Genomic DNA, 17,130 nt, shown 5'->3' on the forward strand with positions numbered 1-17,130 from the left:
ATCATTTGGGCTCTCACAAAATCCAAAAGGTGCCATGTCAAATATTCTTCTGAAAGCTAAGAAGTATTCCCAGCAAACACTGACAGATGATAATTACTTCATTATAATGTAATTTTTTTTTTTGCATACAATAGGGATACAGTCACATTTAGCCTATCTGAAAAAAGGGCCTATTTAAATTCACAAAAAAAAAAAATTTAAACACTGATACGAGTTATAAATCAAAACAAGTACACTTTACAGTGCATTTTAGCCCCTGCAGCTCCCCTCTCTGAGTTTTGCTGCACACCATATTTTCTAGATATTTCTGGACAGGCATCCATCCTCCCCATTTTACCCGGTGCTGTGGTACAGTCCCAGTTTTTCTCTATGGCGCAGCATCACCTGGATTCTGCTAGAACATCCCTCTGTGGGTGAGGGAGGGGTATCTGCACCAGTCCTAACTGCGTTGTTTTGGGATTACATCACAACATCGTCAGAGGGTGTTCAGTCAGAGCAGGCAAGAAGAACACTGTCAGTCTGAGGTCCTTTCTCACAGTTTGACTAGACTCTGCAAGAACCACATCACCAAGAAACGAAACACCAGAGCCCCATTGACTGCTTGGCATACGAAACACGACAACCTACTGCAGGACGACAGACAAGCATCATGACACAGGGCAAGGTGAGCCTGCTTTGATTGTAATTCAGTTCATGTTTTATCCTCAATCACAATTTCTAAAAAGATCTGTGTTTTGAATTTCTTTTTGGGGCCTACATTGTTATGTAACAGCTGACGTGCGTGGCTCTGCTTTATCCCCTTGGACATGCTTGATATCAACGCAGGCTGTTCACTTGTGAGACAAGTGGATTTAGTAATTTCAATAAATAACTGGTGGGTTTAAATGACTGAGGTCATGCAGTCTGGCATTTGTAGCCACAAAATCTCACAGAAGTCAAAAGATGTTACATAGAGTAGCCATATTATGAATGGCGTCTTAAACCGGTTGTATTTATTGTTTTACGCTGTTTGTATATTTGTGTGTTGTTCAACACTAAACTGTGAGTTTACGTCAAGTGCGTCACCGATTGTTTGACGACGTTGCGTCACCATGACAACCGGTTTATTTTTGTAGCTCTAGCAAAGTGTGCTACATGACGGTGCTGTAACCTCCAATCTCCAACCTGTGCCTCTCATATGATTTCATCCAGACGGTTACCATCGTCTTTTAGGAAGAAAAAAGCAGTCAACACAGTAAATGTTATAGCATCCCCGGTTAGCCTGTTATCTTCTGCAAAGCGATGCTCTCAGACCCGAATCTATGCTAATAGGCTACATGAGATGCACTGTAATTGTAGCCCTGCTAGCGTACTGTATGTCAATAACATCTAATCCCAGGCTTTGTCAACATAGCAATCAAAATAGTCATTTAATAGGGTACAATGCCAGTTATGAGCACTGTAAAGTTTATTATTTATTTATTTTTAAATCTGAAGATGACGCAGCTACACTTGCCGATGTGTATGGCGAAGTGTAAATTATTAAAAGCACTTGATGTCTCAGTTTGGGTAACGTTATCACTGCGATCAGCTTAAGTTTCATTTGAAGCCGTAGCTAGAGTTAAAATTTTAGCTTAGTGGAAGGATTGTATTGTGACCAGCTGGAAATTGAATATATGGTATATTGGGTCTTAATTTGAAGGTAAAAAAAAGTCAGCTGAAGTGGTGGTTGTGTAGAAGGGTAGACACTGCCATTTAAAAATGCAGGGAGAAGGATTAAGTAGGATCTATTGGCAGAAATGTAGTGAAATGTAGTGTTTTTAGCGGCCACCGTAAAGGAGTGTAAGGCAATGGTAAGAGTAAAACCAAATGATGAGCATTCTGTTTCAACCTGCAGCCTGGCTAGATGGTATTAAATCCTAAACACTGGATCTTTAAAATATCAGTTCAAGTGGCGCCTCAGCACAGAAGGAAGTCAAACTGTCAGTGGGAGGCAGTTGTAACTTTATTTGACATGTCAACAAGCTAAAGTAGTTTATGTGAGAGTAAAAGTGAAGGCCTAAGCAATAAAATGACTTTAAATGTCAACTCAAGTGTAAGCGTACAATATGATAGTATTTCACCAAAATATTGCTGTTACAGTCAGGGCATAAATATAAATGATGATAATTGACCCTTGTACAGTACAGTACATAATGCATATGCAGAAATTAAACATCTCCATAGCCATGATGGCCATTTATCCTATGTTAATAAGCCTACTTTTCATTTTTTTTAAGATGGAGAAGCTCTTGAAATATGATTCTGAATAGTATGAATGGCACATTGAGATTCTTTGCAGCATAAATATTTATCCACTTTATTATTTTTTTTCAAGAGAACATTGTTATACAGCAAAACACAGAAGAACAATCAGACAGTTGGTCACCTATGTATTTATTTAAGCATTATACTGATGGATACATGTCAATTCATATGACGAAGGGTCAGTGATCATGTTGTGAGGTACAAGGTAATTTAATCATGATCATACAACACAGGCCTGCATAATGAAATTGAAGCTCATAAATTCCTCCACGCTACATAAATTACAGAACATATATACAGTTAATTATATGCAAATATGCATAAACACGCAGTGCATCTTTTGAGTTTGCGGCAAGGTAATTGGAATCAGCAGCAAAATGATGGTGATGATAATATGGTCTGCATCTTTACATCAAAAGTTCAACATATAGAAAACACTGTCCATTCACTTTGACTAAGTGAGAGCACCAAGCATCAATGTACACAATCCATTTTATCAGCCCATATATTTAGTGAAAAATGTATTCAGTCCATCCCTTGAATGGTAGTAAAAATATCTATCTAGTCAGTCTTTGTTTGAGGCATAAATGGTTATGACTAGATTTTCAGTGAGGAAGGTGTGTGCATGTATGATATCAGACTAGTTTTGACAGACTGATGAGTAGTACCTAAAGCATATTCAATACCGGCAGAGACTGATACATTTTACGCTCCAGACCCAAAATTGATATTGATTTACCCTGAGTTAAAATGAGTGACAGACCATAAACTAAAAGATAACACATTGTCTTTCCTTTGTGCCATCAGTTATCACTTGCAAACAAGTCTAATGACTCGTCCAGTGGACAAGCTTTAGGGACACCATCTCCTCCCAGCTATGAGGAAGCCACTGCGGGTATGACGACAATTTATCATGTTTTATTTAATTTCAGGGTGTCATAACCTTTAACAAATCACTTCATAGTGTTCATCGTGATTTGTGATGGCACAGAAGTGACCAAATGGTCTTAAATGAATGTGTTCTCTAGGCACCAGTGCTCCTTGCTACAATGATGTTGAGATGCTCACAGAGTTCACCTGGGATGATCGCAACATCAGGAGGGTCTTCATTCGAAAGGTATCAAAGGCTTCATGATCATCCCATTAATTACAATATAAACCCAGTTGTGACTGCTGTGTATCACTTATAATTGACCTCAAATAAGCATTGTTAAACGTTTAAGATCTCACCAGCACCAGGAGTTATTTAACTCTCACTTGCTTTCTTTCAGGTGTATGCCATCTTGATGATCCAGCTTTTGGTAACTCTAGCTATTGTTGCTCTTTTCACATTCTGGTGAGTGTTAGATCAATCTTTTTTCAATTTAAATCTGATAAAACTCACTGGGTAGTGTACTTACAAGAGACTATGTTTCTTTTAGTGACCCTGTGAAGGACTACATTCAAACCAACCCTGGGTGGTACTGGGCCTCTTAGTAAGTAACAGGTTCAGTCAGTCTTGGTTTGGTAATGCAGTTTTTTTATGTAATGTTTTTGGTCCATGTCACTCCCAACTAACAAAATATCCACAATATGTATTTTGTTTAACAGCGCTGTGTTCTTTGTGACATATCTGACCCTATCTTGCTGCTCTACACCAAGGTAAGGGAAAAGTTCTAAAAGTTAATTGTACAACACCAAGAAAATAATAAGAAACAATCACACATCACTTCAAGCACCTAAACTTTAATCTTTTACTTCTTACTCCTACAGGAGACAGTTTCCATGGAATCTGATTCTGCTTGCCATCTTTGTAAGTGTAAAGCAGATATTTGTTATTTTTTGTAATAAACATTTGTTGACTGGACTTTGTAGTACTGGTTTGTAAACGTCAGTTGCAACTTAAATAAATAAATAAGCAATAAATAATTGCTCAACAAATGGTTTATAAAGCATTTTATCAATTGTTTGTTAACAGATAAATAACTATTAACTAAAGTTTAGTTAACCATAACTTTACAGTTCATTAGTGATTGTTATTTTAAAAAGTTAGACCAAAGTTTGTCAATGCATAACTTTCATTTACAACTGACTGTAAGTTGACACTTAGAAAGAAAAACACATTTACAAATATGTTTTATAAAAGTGAAGGATGCATAGTCATGACCTGTCCAAAGATAGGTGTATTTTCACAGAACTCTTATATATCCTGTTTCAGACCCTGTCACTCTCCTACATGACGGGAATGTTGTCCAGGTACACTTTCAAGTTAGATATGTGACTGTCATTTGTCACTTTACATTGTGTCTTGCTGATTTATACCCAGCGTGATGACATGTTTCTTGTTTTAATAGCTTCTATAACACCAAGTCAGTCGTGATTTGTCTGGGCATCACAGCAGCAGTCTGTCTCCTGGTCACAGTCTTCAGCTTCCAAACTAAGGTGAGAATTTTTTTCTTTTCTGCCCTTTATATTTTATCTGATGTTCTGTAAAATCAACAGCTTTTCGTGCTGTTGGATTAACATATTTTGGTTTGATTTAATATGCCTTCTCCAACCAGTTTGACGTGACATCATACCAAGGCGTGCTCTTTGTCTTCTGCACGGTCATGTTCATCTCTGGACTGGTGCTGGCCTTCATCCTTCCCTTTCAATATGTAAGTACGACAATGTGAATAAGGCTCTTACACCTGTTGTGTGTCATGTAAGGTTGGGATTTTGAGGACTTTCAAGGACATAGTTACACTTAAAATAGGAATGTAAACTGACAATCAGGCAAATATTTGTAATGCCACTAATTCAGACTCAACTCTTAATTGAGATAATATGTAGTAATTGTACCATCATGTGCATTTAGATGTTACATAGCTGACCTTTCATGTGGTGATTTAAATCTTGGGATCACATCTAAACCAATCATTATGGTCATTTAGGTACCCTGGTTAGATGGCATCTTCGCTGCCCTGGGAGCCATACTGTTTACCATGGTAAGAGTACAGACACTATCAAGCTATTATTGCTAGAAATGCATGTATATGGCAGGCTATGTGAATCGAACCAGACAAAAAGATGTCTTACTTTCTGATTTCCTTTTCTGTTGCAAGTTTTTGGCATTTGACACCCAGCTCCTCATGGGGAATAAGCGCTACACCATGAGTCCAGAGGAATACGTCTTTGCCACTCTGAACATCTACCTAGACATCATCTACATCTTCTCCTTCTTCCTCCAAATCTTTGGAACAAAACGAGAGTAAACCATCACCCCACCTCTTCCTTCAGACAAGGGATGCACCAGTATGGCGATTTAGGCAGGCATGAGAACAGTCTTAGAATTTTGGTGATTGTGATGACAGTGCTTCCAAATGCAACAGTTTTACTTTTTCTTGTACAGCTATACGTGTAAAAAGATGTATGCGGATATTCACATCCAAAATGTGAATAATAACCTCTCCATCCTTTCAAGCATGCTGTGAACCCACACCATTTGCTTTACCAGCTGGAAACATTCTGTGATTGTCCTCCATTTAAAGCAGATAAAATATACTGTGATTGTTCATCTGAAGATGTATGGGTGTCTTTATATCCACGCCATTCAAGATATCACAAATCTTCTGCGAACAATAGATGTCAAGAGGTAGTAGAACTGTAATACATTATGCATGATTTTAAAAAGCCCTAACTATGCCAAGTACAGTCATCCCATCATTCAACTATTGCTGTGGTGTTGATTTAGTGATTGAAAGCACAAATGTAATTTTAACAAGGCTTCTATGACTGAAAGACTTTTCCTGTGTTTTCAATCATATGCAGCGTTGTCTCAAAACTGTGAATTACAAAAACTACTTTGACAGTAGGTGACATGTTTTCTGGCTTTTGAATGACAATCCGAAAATGTTACTTCCTGGATTTAGGATGTTGCTACTCATCTTCACCTTGATTTGTTATTCATATTCATTGTATACTGATCATGTACATGTTGATTTATGCTGCATTTAACTATGAAGCTGTTATTCATTGCCATGAAATTGCGGCAATGTTTCTTATTAGTGTGTCATTTCATATGTGTGTTTGAACCTGGAATCTTTTTTAATATAGATTGTTTGGGAAGATTTTTTTCATGAAAGATATTTAAGATTGAAGATGTTTGATTGTTGGAGTTATAGTTTTTGGTCTTAATATTATTGAAATGTGTTTCCTCATTTTGAAGTGGTGACATATGTGATTTAAATATAACCATGGCAGTGCCATACATGCATGCATTTACTGTGACTTTTGATAAGGCCTACATTTGTGGACGGGCTTGAATGCTATATTCCATGACATTTGAAGTTTATTTTTTTATGACAGTGATATATTTCAGAAAGTGTGTGATACAAAATGATGAGTTTGAGGCTTAAAATTAACTTATTTGTCTTCTAAAGTGCCCTTGAAATACCTTGACGATGTGTGCAGTGTATTATTTTAAGAGCACCCTGCATTCCACCGTAGCATTGGTGTAACTGTGCTAATTGATTAAATGGTGAATGTGTATGAATACAATCACTGGTTCTCTCTGATTTAATACATAGTAATATTCAACACCTCTACAGTCTTATCATTTTTGGCCTTTTAGGACACCATGTAAGAGGTGTAAAATGCCACTTTCACAGGATAAAGCTTAATTTGTGTTTTGTATTTTAAGCTGAAACTAGAATGCACATCAATCCTGTGGAGTTGTCTTTCAGAATATTCTGAATGATCTATGATAGAATCACCCTCTAACATAATTCAAATTACATGCAGCTCCTAGCAGTTTATTTACTAGCATGTTGGTCCACTTTTTGTGATTATGTCAGCTGATTATGAAGTTTGTTACTGTTTCTTTTGGAGGCATACTTCCATTTATACCCTATCCTATTCTCTAGTCCAGTCTATTGATTTGTAAATAGAGAATTGCACAGATTGTACATTTATCATGATTTCATTGTATTTTATGTGTTCAGCTTTGCCTCTGGTGGTTGACTCCACACAAAGTAGCTTGGGTAAATAATAAATAATGATGGTATTTATGGACCATGGCTTAGTAAAGGTCATGTACTGACTGCTGGTTGGGCAGCCTATGTGGCTTGAGTTGCCTGCTTTATTCAGGGTGACACAATAATTGCCCATGCATAACTGAAACAATGATCTGCCTTTCTGTGCCTCCTCCCTCATCCTTTACACTCACCAATCCTTATTTCTTAACTTTCACGGGACAGATAATACTTGTTGTTTTAACTGAATGGGTTTGCATTTTTTGGAGGAAAAATACTCAATATTTAGTAGAATATGGTATGTCTAATCATTAATAATTAAAATACGTAGGGACATACTTTGTGGCCGTTGGTTTGTGTATTTAGCATAAAGATCGAAGGTCACACAATTATTTAATCGTAAATACTATTGGAAAAAAATCGGAAAAGACATGATTGGCTTGTGAGAAAGTTAAACCACTGAATGTGTGTGGCGTGTACATGTGATAAAGATAAAACTGTGCACAGAAGTCCATGCCGGTGTGTGTGACGTGATATTAAATGGCCTCCTCTAGTCCGCAATCAACCAGTGAACAGCGAGTACACTCGAACTTACAGCCTCCAATCATCCAATCACAAGGTGCGATGGAAGAGCGTCCTGTTCAGCCATGTTGTGGTTTTGAATGAGGAAGAAGCGGGAGATAATATTCTTCAACGAGTTTATATGCAATTTAAAGTCACGTTACGGGTATATACATGAGTTAGGCTGTGGCTCAAAATGATAACTGTTTTTTCGAAAGCGTCGGTTGCGACTTATCGCATTCCCGTTGGAATTTAAACACACTTCCACAAATTAGCCGTGTGGCTAACAACGTTAGCTAGCAAGGTACTTAGCATAGTGTGCTAGCTAGGCAACTGGCTAATTCTCAGTTAACTAGCTAACGGTTAGCTCGTTTCATGGGAAATTAAAATGATATATGTGAAGAGTGTTAGCCTTTGAAATAGCCCCAGCTAGCCTGCCTCAGTCGAATGAAGCGCATTAGCTTGGTGTCGTTTGACTATATTGACAGGTAAACTGGAAGCAGCGGTAGCGTTTTATCTGTAACGGCGTTAATTCTAAAACTTTTGAGCCATGCTGAATAAAATCTACGAATGGATAGAAACAAGCTTTGCCAATCTTCGCAATGGTGTGCCAGCTGCGGAAGACTCGGATGCACACGGGGCACCGAGAGATGGTCAGATGAGGAGGAAAAGACCAATTGAATGGTATGAGCTGTAACGGCGTTATTCCCTCGTGTAATCTCAAGTCGGGGTGTTTAAAAAGAAACGGACCTCAAGTTAATTTGAATCATATTATTGAGACATCGTAACTGTGGTTTCTCTCCAACCGTATTTCAGTGGAATGTGTTATTAACCGTAAGACTTAAATCTGTTTGTCCCCAAAGTTTGGAAGATGGACATAACGTCGACCAAGACGGCTTAATGATTAAGAAATCTCGAATGGGTAAATAACCACTCACTTAATACATATTAAGGTGGGAGTATACTGTATGTGAGGACAAAGTTAAATCAAAGCTATCGTACTTACAAACTTGCCTGGCGGCTTGTTTATTTTTTTCCCAAGGGGATCTTATTGACACAGTCAAGGTTGCGGCTGAAGGGGTTAAGACTCATAGCTCCAGTGTGGCTACATGGATGAGGAACAACGTGAGCCCTACCTTGAGAAATATACTACCTGCCTCCCCTGGTCCTCCACCTGGAGATCCCCAGCCATCAACTTCAGCAGCAGTCTGGGCAAAGAGGCCGGTAAGGAATTGATATTTAGGGCCTGACTGTAGATGATGTCAAAACATGTGTTTGCCTTTCATTTAACATAATCATGTTTGTGGTTTTTTTTGTTTGTTTCTTTGTTTTTTAAGATTGTTGAAAGGAATTCTTTGGGCGAGACGTTCGTGGCTCCCACCACTACTCTGTCATGGAAAACATCTAAACCAGGTAAGACTAAACTTTAAGCTTATTAGCGTTTGTTTCAAGGTCTATAGTGTTTGTAGAGGCTTAAGGTTCTTGGAGAGACGTTAATTATATCACTGTTCTCTTCAACTCTAGATTGCTTGCGTAATGAAAAGTCACTTCTGGGATCAAAAGTCTGTCGGCGACAAGTGTGCATGAGTCCGACACATCGTGAAGTGCCAAAAACAAATGGGCACTCAGTCAACTTGCCATCTTCCATCACCCCTGAATTACACCCCTCCCTACGGTTAGGGAGGCCCCTAAACCTCCGACCACATGGAATGCCAAGGTATTCTTTTATTAGTCTTTTAAGCATTCTGCATCTCAAGAGTTTCTTTTTGTTAAATGACTTGTCATAACACTGTGTGAACTATTGTCAGTTGATGTGTGATTACCACACTTTAATTGATTGTCTGCAGTCTGTTTAGTGGAGTGGCAAGCAGCTCCAGCATGTACGAGAAGACCTTTCCCATCAAAGTGGTGCAGAGCCCAACACACAGCACCTCATCTGGCCATGCACACAGAGCCAGGCCTCACTGCACAGCACAGGAGGTCAGACAACATGACAAAAAGGCGGCATGTGTTTCCTTCAAAATCAGTCATTGCATTTCTTTATTTACTTCATGGCTCTCCTCTGTGTTTTTCCAGTCTGTTCATGAGGAGGAGAAAGAGGTCTACAGGCAGCTTCTGACCATGGTCTCTGGTGGTCAGTCGTCTTTCCTACACAACGGCAGCTCACACGCCATCGTGAGGTCGCACAGAGATTTGTAAGTATCCGTATAATTGCAGTGGAACTCTGCAATGCCATGTTGAAACTGTTACAGCACTGCCATAATTCAGTCACAGGCCAGTGGAGGGCTCTAGAGGCACATAAACTTAGCACTTCACAGCAGATATCTTTTCTCATATATTTATATATAATATACACATTTTGTCACATGTTTGCTCTGTAGCTGGAACTGCCATGTAAACTCAGTATGTAGACATTATCAAAATAGCTAAATGGCCAAGTTCAGTATCATAATAGATACTCAAATGTTTTTGTGTTTGTTTGGTTATAAAAATCAAATGTTTCACAGCATACACAGAGAAAATTAAATGCAATAATGACAATTGTCATTAATAAATCATGACTCAAATCCCAACCACAGTATAATTGCAATTTGATAACACATTCAACAATAGAGGAAGCAAAACAACCAGTTGATGTTTACCTTTACTCACAAACTCTCTCCCTACAATAATATGCTGCTTTGATTGTGGGCCATGCTTACCCCTGTCACTGTCTCATCAGCACCAGCTTCCTGACCACCAGCCGCAGACTGCTTCAGTTCTCTTCCCCTGCTGGGTCAGCAGCAGAAGGAACTTCTGAGGCACCCAGCAGCCCCCCAAGCCCCAGGGGTGTGTCTAGCCAGAGTTCCAGCAACCTCCCAAGCCCAGTGGGGGCAGTCAGCAGGCCAGGGACACAGACATGGTCCCTGGACACGGACCTCAGCTCCAGCAGAGCAGCTACTCTTACATCAGTTCCCTCCCCATCTGCTCTGCAGGATACCTCCTCTCAGGACACACAATCATCAGGTAAAATTCTTGCACACTTGCGTGTACACCCTATTGAAATCATTGTGGAACGTGATACAATAAATGAATGTGTATTTGCTTGCATCTTCATCTCTTCTTAGGTTATAATCTCCTTGTCTTTTTCTTGCAGCTCATGATGGTGACTCTGTAATTATTTTAAATGAGCAAAAGGGTAAAAAGAAAGACCGCTCAAGGTTGGTATTCGTTTTCATTCAGGCATAGTATTTTGTTCATCATTTCCCCACTAAGCCTGTTATAAGGCATACATAAAAATGTTCTTATTTGTTTCTGACATGTTTTTTGCAGAGAAGCTGAATGAAAGCTTACTCGGGTGTTTTATATCTACACACAATTATATTTGTCTCTATCTTCACAGTGTGCCATGTTTCCAAGCTGAGTTATGGATCAAAGAATTGTGAGTATACTTGCATAGTATTGAATTATATGACTGATAGACTATTATGTTTGAACCGAGATAAACACGTATATTTGGTTGCTATAGGACTAGTATGTATGACTCTCGGGCAAGAGAAAGACGGAGACAGATAGAAGAGCAGGAGGCGCTGGCTGCCCAACTGCTGCGACAGGTGAGTGTGCAAAACTGAAGCACTCCTTCAAATTCAGTTCTATCAAATTTGTTGTTTTTCGAACTCTTGTTACCCAGTGAGCTTTTTCATTCATGTTGTTACTTCCTCACAGCGTCTGTCTGAAGAGGGACAACGCAGCCCACATGTGGAGGTCCATGTTCGAGTTCCTTTGGAGAAGGAGGTTCCTTTAACCCTTGTGATAGAACAACCAAAGCCTTTGGAAGAGAAACCAGAATTCCCTGAACTCACAGAGGTGAGTATTGATGTGTATGCAGTGTTTACCAAGTATGGAATTTATTAAGATAATCCAAATAGACTTGCCTCCACATAAAATATTATTTATTCTTTCTGTAAATCTTTTATTACTTTTAATAAGTAGAAACGCATTTGAAACCAAGGGGTGACTAAATGTTTGCCTGAATGATGTCAGGTTGTGTTTATAGCTTGGGTTTAGTCACAATCCTAACATGTCAGTATTTGACGACCTGCTAATGAGACAGAACAATCATTTCTGTAAATTAATCAGTCTGAAATGGTTCAAATAATACGACTTGGAGCGATACCAGGGGTTTAGAGTATTGGGTATTTTCTTGTTGCTGCAGATTGGTTATAGGCTGTTTAATATTAAGAACACATTCATTTGAGTATACGGTTAATTTTCTGCTTTTTTCACATGTATGTTGTCTCCTTCTGTTAAGGAAATGGAGGCTGATGTGAACAGGGCGCTGAGAGGAGGTGGTTCTCATGAAGTATTAAGTGAAGGCTTTGGTCTCAGCCTGACCCGCAAAGACCTGCAGACCCTCAGCAACCTGAACTGGCTCAATGATGAGGTGAATACACATTATCTTCAAGGTGTGAGATCTGTGTGTGAATTGTCATTAGGTATTAATTTGGCCATTCATCTGAATATCTTATGTTCTTTTGGTTATGCATAAATCCTGGTATACGTCAAAAATACATGACCATGATTGTATTATGTGTGTAATAATGAACGCAGTTGAGCCATTCAGTAGTGCTTGCCCAATTAATTGAAACACCCCTTCCTTAATTCCTCAGGTGATCAACTTTTACATGAACCTGTTGGTCGAGCGCAGCAAGGACCCCAATCTGCCGTCTGTCAACACATTCAACACCTTTTTCTACCCAAAGCTGCGCTGCAGTGGCTACTCTACTGTCCGCCGTTGGACCAAAAAGATGGACATCTTTGCTAAAGACATCCTGTTGGTTCCTGTCCACTTGGGGGTGCACTGGTGTCTCTCTGTAAGTCTTAATGACCATAATTGTGAAGCAGCAATGTTGAGATTTATTCATTTATTTACATTTTTTTTTAAATTCAGTTTTGAAACTCTTTCTCTCAGGTGGTGGACTTCCGCAAAAAGGCCATCCTGTATTTTGATTCTATGGGAGGAAACAATGATGAAGCATGCAGAATATTGTTGTAAGTTGCAGTACCAGACATGTTTCTTTGAAAAATTTGTAGGACTAAATTTAACTTCTGCAAATTGATTGTCATGAACCATCAAACTGCACAGAAACTAATTCTTACTTTTTGTTTCCTCAGTGACTACCTGCAACAGGAAAGTAAAGACAAGAAGGGCAAGGCACTGGATACCTCAGGCTGGATTCTGCACAGCAAAAAGCGCAGTGTAAGTCCTGCACACTTGATGGCGGAGAGCAATAAGTAGTTTGTTTGCTTTTAAAAATCACAAGGTAACTCCAAGGCACTCTCTTTTAAATGATTGTTGTTACAGCATGGTGAGCTTAGACCTTAAAAACAACGTCCAACGCATTTTGACACAAAGTCAGAATTGCGTCAGATTTATTTTTGCCTGGAGTGTTTTTTGTGATTTTATGCCTACTACGTTTATCCTGATGCACCACTATGGCTACATCCAGTGACGGACTGGGGAAAAACGGCCCTGGCATATCCGCCCACTAGCGGCCCACCAGCGCGCGCGCCGGGGGGCGGGGGCAGAGAGAACTTTTTGACGCATGGCGTGCACACGCACCTTTGATAGCTAGATAGATAGATTTAACTGCACCAGAACATGGACATATCAATGCACAACCCCAATGCATAAAACAAATTCATAAATCATCAGCCAGCCGCTCCATAATAAAACCATCATTCTTTATCCATGTCTACCTCTTCATCCTCCTCTTGCTCATTTCCCCTGGCTAGTATTCCTCATATCACTGTCCTGTCTTTCTCCCTGGTGTGCTGGCTCAGCTGTGTTGCTAACATTAGTGCTAGCAGTATTAGCGCTAGTGTTAGCTGAAGCTGCACTTAATTTTAAAAACAAATCAGTCAGTTTGCAGCATTTTTCAGCCAACAGCGCTCTCTTAGATTTCTCTCTCTTTTCCTCCGCTCCCCCCTTGTGTCGCTTGATGCCTTGGTTCATTGTTTTTGCTAGCTTAATCACAGTCAACTTCTAACTTCGAATCTCCAACTTTCAACAACCACACACATGCGGTCTACTCGATTCAGTCTTGAAATTCCCAGAAGGCATTGCTTCATTTTAACTTTTGCAAACAAATAATCAAATAAAAAATTGCAGGTAGATTTGTTTTATTTCAAACCATGCACATATTTGAAAATCTGATTAAGACATTTCGTTGCAAAACAATGCAGACTGACAGTTTGTGACTGTAGAGGGTAACCATGACTGATACAGAGACTCGTATGTGGTATATAAATACTGATCAGATTGTTTCCAGAATTGGTGTGAGCCAATTGGAGAAATTTGGTTGTCATTTAGCATAAGAACATAATTGACACTTGAAAGGAGGCAGACAGATATGATTCTGAGGCCGTATGTCTGCGACTTTTATGCCGCTCTCTGATTAGTCGGCCGGCCCAAACGGCCCACGAGGGCTCCAGCATCTGCTGCAATTCCAGATTACCAGATCACTGCTGGTGGGCACGGGCGGCTGCCGGCTGGCATCCAATTTAAAGACGCATTGTGGCCACCTACCGGTCTGGAGTGTGAAACAGTAGATTAACATGAAAAAAACCAAAAAACTGACGATGACTGCATGGCGGCCGTCCTGGAGTACCGGCCGTTCTGTGATTCTCCAGAACACACAGATGGCCAGTCCGCCCCTGGCTACATCCCAATGTCTGGATTTACCCACTCTTGTAGACTTGGGACTGTAACTGGGACTGCGCCTGCAGGTTCCTGGGTAGGCTGAGGTGCAGAGGGCACACAATCTATTCCGTCCTCAAGCAGACTTTATGCTGACTTCTATAAAGTTTGCGTGGGCTGCAGACTTCACCGGACTGATTTGATAACATACAATAAATTGCACTAGGGACATGATGTGTTTTTTTTTTGTTTGTTTGTTTGTTTGTGTTTTTTTCAAGATTTTTTTGGGGCATAGACACCTTTATTTGACAGTGGATAGACCAGAAAGGGGAGAGAGATGGGGGGTGTGACATGCAGTACAGGTCCTCCAGTCCACTGCGTTCGTGGCATGCGCTTTAATCACTCGACTAAATGCGCGCCAGGGGATGTTTTAGAATTTAACACTGAATTTTGAAACATCACTTAGATTGTGTGGGACAAAAATAATGCAGACATAAATATGTTGATGTATTATATGTTGTCACCTGTCTATAGGCTGTAGAGGTAATCAGTGTCTAGGCCTGACTATCAGTGGCATAGATTAGCCTTGTAGTGTTATGCCCTTGCAGACTTGACGTGACGAATGAAGATGTCACAGTACTTGCAACTGTAAACCAGGAAGGCTCGGTCTGCAAGTCCAGAGGCTGGAGATTTGGATTCAGCCTGTCAAACAGAATTTCAGTTCAGGAAGTGCTCCTACCCTTGACATCTTTTGATTTATTCAAGCAGTCTGTTTTCATTATTGTAACATGTCATCCTGCGTCATCAAACTAAAAATGTCTAGAAAGTTTGGATATGTCTCAATTATCAGCAGAAAGTTCCAGGTTATAGTTCTTGCAGCTTGTAGTGCCTCCATCCTTGGCCAGATATAGACAGACAATCTCTTTTTCAAGACTTGGCCAAGAAAGACATCAGAAAAAATAGAAGAACATGGTTAGAAACAGAAAACACGAAAGGAGAGAAAAAACGGTGAACACATTCCAAAAAGGAACATTTCCAGCAGTCAGTTCTCTAACCAGGTGAATTGAAAACAAAATCTATTGATTCTGTCTCTTGTCAAGAACATCTTCATTAAAAATGTGATGTATCAAAGCAAAAGTGTAGCAGTCAAGTAATTCTTACTCATCAAATATCCTGTCACATTTCTAGTAATGAGACATTTTGCCTGTATAATGTCAAACTTATTTATTCTTTTTTATTCCCAGGAAATCCCACAGCAGATGAATGGTAGCGACTGTGGAATGTTCACTTGCAAATATGCAGATTACATTACCAAAGACAAGCCAATCACATTCACGCAGGTAATCACAAACCACATCAACATTAACAGCAATATTTGTCAGGTAGTCATCATGATAGTTGCCTAACAATGGCTCACGGGCCCTCTCTTGTATTCACAGAAACACATGCCCTACTTCAGAAGACGGATGGTGTGGGAGATTGTGAACCACAAGCTGTTGTGATGTCAGTTTAAGGATTTTGAACTTGTATAGTGGATTTTTGATAATAATAAAAAAAAATACAAGTCGTAACGATGGCTGAGCTACAGGATCCACATGTCCTGTTCTGGGAAAGACTTGCACACCAGCTCATCAGATCAGGAACCAGCTCTGCTACTCTGCATCCTCTCAGCCCTCAGCTTATCTTGGCTGATGGGATGATGCTGGAGCACCAAGCACTGCCTCCCAGTACTCTACTCCACTTTGTTGTTTTATGATGCACCCATGGAGCATCAATACAGCAGCTGCGTACTGCGTGTTTTGTATTCCCCAGCCAGAACTTTTTTTGAGATCACTTCTGCTGACTTACAAAACCATACTCTGAGCTGCAATGATCACTTTGATGCAGACGTATAAAGTTTACATGTTTTTGTCTTACAGGGAGATGAGCACATAATGCTGCATAATTTTTTATAATGGCAGTAATGCTGCATTTTGGTATCACTGTCAATGTTTGATTCTCTTGGTATGTGCAAAAAAATATTGACTGACCAAGGTAATATGAATGCCCATGAAACAAAAATTTGAGTGAGAACTATTCTTAAAATCCGTTTTGTGGCATGACTTTTATTTTTTTATATAATTTGTTTGATTAAAATGCACAAAAGTCTTCAAATATGACATTGGCTCAGAGTATGATTTTCAATGAAAACAGTTTTGCCATTTCATTCTTACCCATTAGTCTTGATATAAGATTGTAAATTAAGGTTAAAAGTCTATTTTATGTATTCAGAGGTCTTCTTTCTTCTTTTCATTTGACAGCAACTTTTTGAGCATATTCGGTATATTTTGAACTTTGTACATACTGATAACATAAAGCCTCTTGAAAAGTGTAATATACATTTTCTTTACCTATTTCCTATATTTTTATCTAGATTCAAGTCTGTTTTAGAAATAAATGCTCATGTATTGTGACTGTTCTTTGTGTATTACCTCAGAATCAGCTTGGTTTGATATAAAAAAAAAACTGCCACCTTTGATAATTTGATAAACATGAGAGAACCTGGATGTGTGTCTTCGCTTATTTATAGTGCACGATCTCTTTTACAAGATAAAACACGCAAAGAATCTCTTG

The 17,130-nt window shown here is 39.3% G+C and overlaps 2 protein-coding genes across 2 annotated transcripts; both read left to right on the forward strand.

The window, feature by feature from the left end:
• The first annotated feature begins 375 nt into the window (after nt 1-375).
• LOC115584700 (protein lifeguard 2) lies at nt 376-6,804 on the forward strand. The gene is made up of 12 exons (XM_030422306.1): nt 376-664; nt 3,094-3,181; nt 3,315-3,403; nt 3,558-3,622; nt 3,708-3,761; nt 3,877-3,927; nt 4,039-4,078; nt 4,484-4,521; nt 4,620-4,707; nt 4,827-4,922; nt 5,199-5,252; nt 5,370-6,804. Exons 1-12 carry the CDS (start codon nt 650-652, stop codon nt 5,517-5,519), a joined length of 828 nt encoding a protein of 275 aa, XP_030278166.1. The 5' UTR covers nt 376-649; the 3' UTR covers nt 5,520-6,804.
• Nucleotides 6,805-7,902: 1,098 nt separating this feature from the next.
• senp1 (SUMO specific peptidase 1) lies at nt 7,903-17,063 on the forward strand. Its single transcript, XM_030422303.1, has 18 exons — nt 7,903-8,522; nt 8,702-8,760; nt 8,881-9,062; nt 9,176-9,251; nt 9,363-9,555; nt 9,686-9,818; nt 9,915-10,033; nt 10,561-10,844; nt 10,975-11,038; nt 11,221-11,259; nt 11,347-11,431; nt 11,544-11,684; nt 12,130-12,261; nt 12,488-12,691; nt 12,790-12,869; nt 12,993-13,077; nt 15,762-15,857; nt 15,957-17,063. The coding sequence occupies exons 1-18, from the start codon at nt 8,389-8,391 to the stop codon at nt 16,017-16,019; spliced, it is 2,169 nt and encodes a 722-aa protein (XP_030278163.1). The 5' UTR covers nt 7,903-8,388; the 3' UTR covers nt 16,020-17,063.
• Nucleotides 17,064-17,130: the final 67 nt, after the last annotated feature.

Source organism: Sparus aurata, chromosome 7, assembly GCF_900880675.1.
Source record: "Sparus aurata chromosome 7, fSpaAur1.1, whole genome shotgun sequence".
Classification (NCBI taxonomy): domain Eukaryota; kingdom Metazoa; phylum Chordata; class Actinopteri; order Spariformes; family Sparidae; genus Sparus; species Sparus aurata.